The 8200-nt window shown below is 41.1% G+C and overlaps 1 protein-coding gene across 2 annotated transcripts in view; it reads right to left on the reverse strand.

Moving 5' to 3' along the window:
• Positions 1 to 5827, reverse strand: part of neurl1b (neuralized E3 ubiquitin protein ligase 1B) — an 87933-nt gene extending 82106 nt beyond the window's left edge. Inside the window, exon 1 of one of the 2 annotated variants that reach the window (XM_039775489.1) lies at positions 5547 to 5827. In XM_039775489.1, the coding sequence (XP_039631423.1) occupies positions 5547 to 5755 (209 nt within the window). In that variant the 5' untranslated portion in view covers positions 5756 to 5827. The remainder of the gene's footprint in view (positions 1 to 5546) is intronic. The other variant, XM_039775490.1, reaches the window with a different exon arrangement.
• Positions 5828 to 8200: the final 2373 nt, after the last annotated feature.

Genomic DNA, 8200 nt, shown 5'->3' on the forward strand with positions numbered 1-8200 from the left:
TCTTCCTTTTCAGTCATTCTGGTGTGTACTCAGAGCATGTTGTTTGTGTATTTATATTTATGCATCTATCTATCTATCTATGTATTTATTTAAAGAGCTTCTGAAAAAGGCAAATTTCCAAAATGGGACATTTCCAAACTTCCCTGGGACAAATAAACATCCATCAAACACACACACATATATATATATATACCTACTGTGTGTATCTCTGTATATAAAATCCAAATCCCACTGACCCACTCATCATGAAATCTCCCAAACCATGAGGACTTGGGACTTCAAATTTCGAATGTAGGTTACCCTTGACCCATAGCTGCTCGCTAAGAAAATTCTGTGGTCCAAGCGCGAAATTTCTTACAGTTTTGTTTAGACCCGTTTGTACGTCTGTCCGCTTTTCACGAGAGAACTACTTCACGGATTTTTTTCTATAACTTGCTTGAACATTCCGTTGATTTTGCAACTTTCTCATCGTGCTAAGTATCGTAGTTCACTTGCAGTACCGATTTATTAGCACGAATCAGAGAGAGACTCATTGGGCTGTGGGGAGGGGGGGCGGAGCTCTCCGAGCTCACTCGGGTGTAACGAGAGAACTACTTAACGGATTTAGATTGCTTTTTAATATACACATATACATATATATATATGCACATACAGTATATACATATACATATATATATATATATATACACACACACATATATATACATATATAGTATATATATACACACATATATACAGTACATATACACATACATATATACAGTATGTATATGTATATATATATGTATAGATTATTTATATATGCGTATGTATGAATATAACATACAACACACAGCATATACAATACAATTTATTTTTGTATAGCCCAAAATCACACAGGAAGTGCCGCAAGGGGGCTTTAACAGGCCCTGCCTTTTGACAATGTCCCCCCCCCAACAACACAGCCTTGACTTTCTAAGAAGACAAGGAAAAACTCCCAAAAATAAAAAAAGAAAGAAAACCCTTGTAGGGAAAACATGGAAGAAACCTTGGGAAAGGCAATTCAGAGAGAGTCCCCTTTCCAAGTAGGCTGGGTGTGCAGTGCAGTGTCATAAAAAGGGGGTCAATACAACACAATACACAGAACAGAACACAAGTAAACCTCAATACAATACAACAGTGCAGTAGTAATATTATTAGTGCAGAGCACAATTGAACAACAGAATTCAGATTTGTTCAGAGTATATCACATGCATACACAGTATACAGCAGAATCATACATATATATATATATATATAGAGAGAGAGAGAGAGAGAGAGAGAGACACACACACACACACTCTATTTATGTAACACTTCTAGACACTATCCCTGTGTCACTCTGTGTCCATCACTTAACTTTGCTGTGCTCTCTTTAAACAGCTCCGACTCATCCTACCCTTATAAGATGTCTTTCTATGAAGGCATCAGCCTAATATTTACGCGTATCCAAATACGTTTAGTGACATACTGACTGAAAGAGTTCCTAAAATTCAGTGTACCTACAGCAAGTACGGCAGCAGTGATTTTCACAGGTGTTATTTGTCGCCACTTTGAAGTCTCCATAACACACACACACACACATATCAGGTAGCTCTGGACTTGATGACCAAAGACATACTGCGGCTTCCTCATTTTACGTCCACCCGGGTGAGGAGGATTTCGGTTTCAAGCTGCCGTCACGAGTGTCACTTCTCCCGGTATCATCAAGTTGAAGGTTTTCCACGTTTTAGTATCCAGGATAACTGCCGTGAAATGGTCGGGTATGAAGCGGGGCTGCCCACAGTTTATCTCCATATATTTTTAATTTAATTTTGTCCGTTTGAATACGGCTGTCACACCTACAGTGCGCTGTGTATTATATTTCTGGAGACTGTGCAATACAAAAGGCGCTACATGTGAAATAAATAATTAAAATGGTTAATGTTATTATGGATTGTGTCTATTTTCCCAAGTTGTTAACATTCCATCTATTAACAGTATGAAAAAAAAATCGGGGACAGCATTTTAAAAAGCGAGGCAGAAAGTGTTAGCGAGGTAAGATATCTTGAACCCTGGCGAGCAGATAGGGCGGCGACGGGCACTACGGCGGCTCAAGGCGCCACACTGCGGGTTCGGTTTGATCGCAAGCCTTGAAGCGTGGGTGTTGTTCACCAAGCAGATGAAAGTAGGTCATGCAGCTCGCTCCTGTGTTTGTTGTACCGTCAATGCACGGCCATCTGAAGAAGAAAAAAAATGTCCGACACTGTCCAGTGTGCTCGGCGTTTGTGGAGTGCCAGCTGTTACCACAGCTGATGGTGAATGACAGCAAAGTAATATCAAGTTAGCCGTCACGTGATCAGGAATAAGGACCTCCAGATACGACTGCGGGGTGTGCTCGGACACGCGCACATCGGCAAAAGGGCGACAACACTGAAAGTTACTTACGATTCCTTAAGAAAACTTTTATTACAATATCACAAGTCTGGCGAGGCAGGGCAGGTTAAAACAAACAAGCCCCGTATAAAATGTTACCATTGACAAATCATGCCCGCTAATTTACAAGCCGCTTTATCTTGAACGGCGCCGTTTTATAGTCTGTTGAGCGTGAAAATACTACGATGTTTATCTCTCTCTATAATGAAGCGATGACCACGGTGACCGCGGTATGCTGGGTCTCCTCACGCCTGAACGTATCGTTTAATTATTTATAAAAATGTCTCCGGGACTTTAATATCCGTTACATAATTACACCGGGGAGGACACCGACGGGATCTAAGTGAACGCAGTGCAGGAGATAAAAGAGATGAAGATCTGCAGACCTTGCTGTCAAACGGCATCTTTAACGGGTCTACCAGAAAAGAACTGGAAAGCGCAGTTTAGGTGGCAGGGTCTTCGGAGTCGAATTCACGCGCACCGAGCTGACTGGGAGGACGGCTCACGTTTCAGATTCTGTCAGATCGGGGGGCTTCGACAGCTCAAATGGTTTAAAAAAAGAAAAGGAGGCGATAAAACGACCCTTCTTCACAGATTAATTTATACCTGCCGGCTCAGAAGGGCTTCCGACGGACAAGGTGTCGATCTCGGCAGAAACCGATCCGGGGTTCATCGACAAATACAGCGCAGGTTTAACGGAGCGCAAAATTAAAATTGACTAATGAAATGATGAAATATAAGCTGCAACTAAAATTTACAAATTATGTTGGGCGCGGGATGAGACGTTTCAACCGCTTAAAAAAAAAAAAAAAACTGATCTCTAATAGTAATCCAACCTTTTATTTTATTTGTTTGGCGGCGGCGCTCTTTCTTCTGGCAGCCGTCAGAGAAATGACAGCCACATTTGGAACAAACCCCGGACGGGACGCTGGCACACAATACCATCCTGGCCAATTTACACACCAAGATTAGCAATTAGAATATTGGATATTGTCCATATTGGAAAGTGTTAAACACGTTATGTGACACTGGAAACGTTTTATAAAGGTAATGCTGTTATAAATTAGTTGAGATAGATAGATAGATAGATAGATAGATAGATAGATAGATAGATAGATAGATAGATAGAAAAATAGATAGATAGATAGATAGATAGATAGTGCTCTAATAGATAAACAGATTATAGAGACACTATATAATAGATACACAGATAGATATATGAAAGCCACTATATCTTACTTAACAGCGATAGACAGACGTAAAAGGCACCATGTAACAGACAGACCAATAGATAGTTTGACAGGTACATGTGAAATGTATCGTATATTAATTGATACCTGGAAAGATGGGTATGATAGTGACTATAGGATAGACAGACACAACAGAAAGACGTTTTGATATTTATAAAGAAGACAAAGGCACTGTACAATAGATACTGTAGAAAAACAGACGTGAATGGCGCTCTAAAATAGATGTGGAAGGCATCATATTTTAATTGATACATGGAAAGATAGATATGACAGAGACTTTATGATAGACAGATCAGCAGAAGTGAAAGGCTCTATATACAGTAATAGACAGAAGAATATATAGCTATATGGATTGAAGTGTAATGCGCCATATTTTAATTGATAGATGGAAAGATAGGTATGACAGTGCTAATATGACAAAAAGAACTGAAGGGTGCTATATAACAGACCGTTAATGAAAGAAGTGAAAGGCACTATATAAACGATGGACTGAAAGATAGCTAGACAGCTAAATGTGAAAGGCACATTATAATTGATAGGTGGAAAGGCAGGTATGACAGTAACTACATGATAGAAGTACAGAACTGAAAGATGCCATCAGATAATTAGACAGAAGTGATTGGCACTATATAAAGAGACAGCAAGATACTGTAGAAAGATGAAAGGTGCCCAAAAACAGATGGATGTATTGAAAAATAGGTATGACCGGGTCAATAGGATAGATAGCTAGAAGCAAAAGGCACTCTATAATAGAGACACATTCAGACAGATGGACATATATGAAAAATACTGCATGGTAGATATATATGAAGTGCTCTATCTAACAGATAAGAGGCACTAGATAGATAGATAGATAGATAGATAGATAGATAGATAGATAGATAGATAGATAGATAGATCACTACAAATAAACAGTTATTATTCTTATCTACTATAACAGGTACTTTCACTTCATTTTAATATAATCTAATTTAAATGTGTTTTTCTTTGCATGTAACGACTTTCTTGACATCTTGTAAAGCACCTTTTAGCTACATCGTTTGTATGGAAATGTGCCATTGAAAGAAATGTTATTGTCATTGAAGCCATGCACCATTCAAATCGAGGACATCATATTTTTACTTCTCTGAATGACATTCACTATATAGATTTGTACCCTGCATCAATAAATCACATTTCTATGTCACCTCATGATTTAAGAAGATGCAAACGCAGTAGGTACAGGCGGTTATGCTTAATTCTTTATATAAAGGAAACGTATTATTATTAATAATAAACGGATGGAACTCCGGTTTCGTGATTATTTGCCTCGGATTCAAATGCCAATTCCGTAAACTCTGCGAGGTGAAGACTGAAACAGGACGTTCGCGGCGACTCCCCGATGCCCAAACTCTGTCCAGTGGACCCTCTGACCTGTTGAACTAGTGGGCATTTTGTCCCGATGCCCTTATTTACGCTTTGCCGTTCCTAGTAAAAACTGAGAATGTTATAACAGTAATGAAGAAGAGGGCAGGTTTGACTTTCTGTCCAAGCCCACGTGCAGTAAACTGAGCCCTTCATCGGTAAGCGTTTACTTTGAACCCAGTAAAGTTACATGAACCCAACTCAGAATGAGTTTTAGTTTTCTTGGCTCAGAGCGCAGTGCCCCGTGCTGTCACACCAGGACCATTTCGGAGTTGAGCCCACTGGCCGGAGCTTTCCTCTTACAAACAAGATGCGAGTCAAGTGCCCTCGAAATCGGACAACAGATAAATGAACCTCCGATGTATTTATTAAGCACCTCGACATCAAGGAGACACAAATGAATCCAGCAGAATTACATTCGCCCAGCGCCCGTGAAGATAATGAGAAAGCTGCACGTACCTATGATCGCTTTGTGTGTTGTATTCCCCATTATTCACCACAAGAATATCCGTGAATTCCGGCGAAAAAGTCCTTCCTAGCTTCCATTGAAGTGCCCAGGTATAAAAGACGCGTGCCAAAGATCTGTAGGTCTCCCTCCTCTGTGCCTCTCCCGGCCGCCTCTCTGCTGTCACTGATCCGCTGCGCTGCGCTCCGCTCCGCTCCGACATGCGTTCAAGCAGCTCATTTCCCAGCGCGGCCACACTTAGCGGGCGCGCTCGAGCGCACTTAAAGCCACAGCGCCCCTCGCGTCGCGTTCACTTGACAGAAAGCCCCGGCGAATCGCGCACGCGCCTAAAGTACGGGGTGTCGCGCACAGACAGAAAGACCAGGCGACAAAAACGGATAATAAAAAAAAAAAAAGGGCAGCGTCACTGAAATTCAGGACGGCAATCAGTGAGCAGAACAAGCTTAAGTCTACAAAAGAGGTGGGGACTTTGTGTGAGGGGCTTGCGGCATCCAAAAGGTTTTAAATGGTAAATTTTAGCTAAACAATACTTTCAGTTGAACGGTATTCACTTATTCTTTTATTTGAAACACAGAACATGAACTATAAAAGCACAGCTCCTGAACATTGGGGGAACGAACGCCTATGTCCATTATTAGGAGGGCATCCCGTCCAGAGTGCTCCTTTGCTATGAGTCTGTTAGCTGTCAGGACAGGTGGCAGCCCCCTATAATCCTGAAAATGAATGAATGTTTTTGGAGGATATGCAGTGCCTCCAGAAAGCGTATTGTTGTGCTGAAGTCTTTGATCTTCATACCACTTCACAGTCTAACATCCTTGAACAACTTGCACAGCACCCCACTGAAAGTGAAATGTCTCCCCAATTGTGCTCCACTCACTTAGAATATGGAACCAATGTAGAAAGCATTTTAAGATCTGTGGCACCTCTGCAAGAGAACCACCTCTTTCAACCTTCGCAAACATACGCAGTTTTTAATTACAGTATCTGGAAAAAAATTGGGATTAACTTGCTTAGAGATCTTTATATAGACAACGTCTTTGCATCCTATGAACAATTACATTCCACATTTAACATTCCAGCTCCACATTTCTTTCACTATCTTCAAATCAGGAACTTTGTTAAACAGAACCTGTTTAACAAAACAGAACCCTCGTCCATGCTGGAAAAAATACTGCTCAATTTCAAGGACTCAGACACCATCTCTACAATATATAAAATCATTTTACAATCCCTCCCTTTCAAAGAACCAAGAGGACACTGGGAAAAAGATCTCTCAATTAATATATCAGAAAAGGAGTGGAAAATAGCAATGCAGAGATTTCACTCGGGCTCCATATGCGCAAAGCATACAATTATACAACTCAAAATTATATATCGAGCACATCTGTCTCGACTAAAACTCTCCAAAATGTTTCCAGGGCAGGATCCAACCTGCGAACGCTGCAATCAAGTCCCAGCCTCACTGGGTCACATGTTCTTATCATCATTAACATCATTCTGGACCAACATTTTTCATTACCTTTCAGACAGCCTTGGGGTCCCAATCCCTCCTAACCCATTAACAGCTGTGTTTGGGGTTCTTCCAGAGGGGTTTAAGGTGGAGAAGGACAAACAAACTGTGATTGCCTTCACTACACTTTTGGCACGCAGACTTATTTTGCTAAACTGGAAGTATCCTAACTCTCCTCTTTTAAGTCAGGAAACTGATGTGTTATACTATTTGAAATTGGAAAAAATCAAATACTCAGTGGATCCGTACAGATTTTTTTCAAAACATGGCAGGATCTAATCAGTGATATTTTAGAATAAGCTCTTAAAGCACAGAGGAAGCAATTATTTCTGCATTTCTTTTTCTTCTCCATTCATCTCTATTGGCTTATCAAACTCATCAATTTAGGTTTGTTTAAAAGCCTTAAGCTTTACTCCATTGGCCTCGCTGTCTCTCTCTCAGGGGTGGAGGTCGACTTGTTCTTAATCCTACTTTTTGTAAAAATTGACTGATTTGTATGGAATGATTACAATAAAATTAATACAATTTTAAAAAAGTGAAATATCTCAAGTACTTGGTTGCCATCAGTTTCGACCCCGAGTTTTCTTGGATTTGACAAGACAAGCTTTGCACACCTGCATTTTCTGTCATTCTTCTCTGCTGATCCACTGAAGCTCCGTCAGGCTGGGTGACGACACTCTGGGGACAGTTATTTTGAGGTCTCTCCAGAGATGTTATGATGGGTTAAAGATCAGGGTCTGACCAGGCCATTCCCAAGCCAGTCCTGTGTTGCCATTGCTTTGTGCTTAGAGTCATTGCCTCGGTGGAAGGTGAACCTTTGGCCCCATCTGAGGTCCACAGCGCTATTTAGAAGGTCTTCATTACGGATATCCCTGTACTTTGCTCTGTTCCTCTCTCCCTAAACCCCTGTCTAGTCTCAAAGTCCCTGATGCTGCTGCCACCACCACCATGCTTCACCGTTGGAATGCCGTTGCACAGGTGAGTGACAGGCCGGTCCTGGTATTCTCCAGCCAGAACACTAATCTGGATAAGGGGACTGTACTTTCTCCGGTCCTGTTCAGTCTATATACATCAGACTTCCAATATGACTCGGAGTCCTGCCACGTGCAAAAGTTCGCTGATGACACTGCTATTGTG

The sequence above is a fragment of the Polypterus senegalus genome, chromosome 13, assembly GCF_016835505.1.
Source record: "Polypterus senegalus isolate Bchr_013 chromosome 13, ASM1683550v1, whole genome shotgun sequence".
Taxonomy (NCBI): Eukaryota; Metazoa; Chordata; class Cladistia; order Polypteriformes; family Polypteridae; genus Polypterus; species Polypterus senegalus.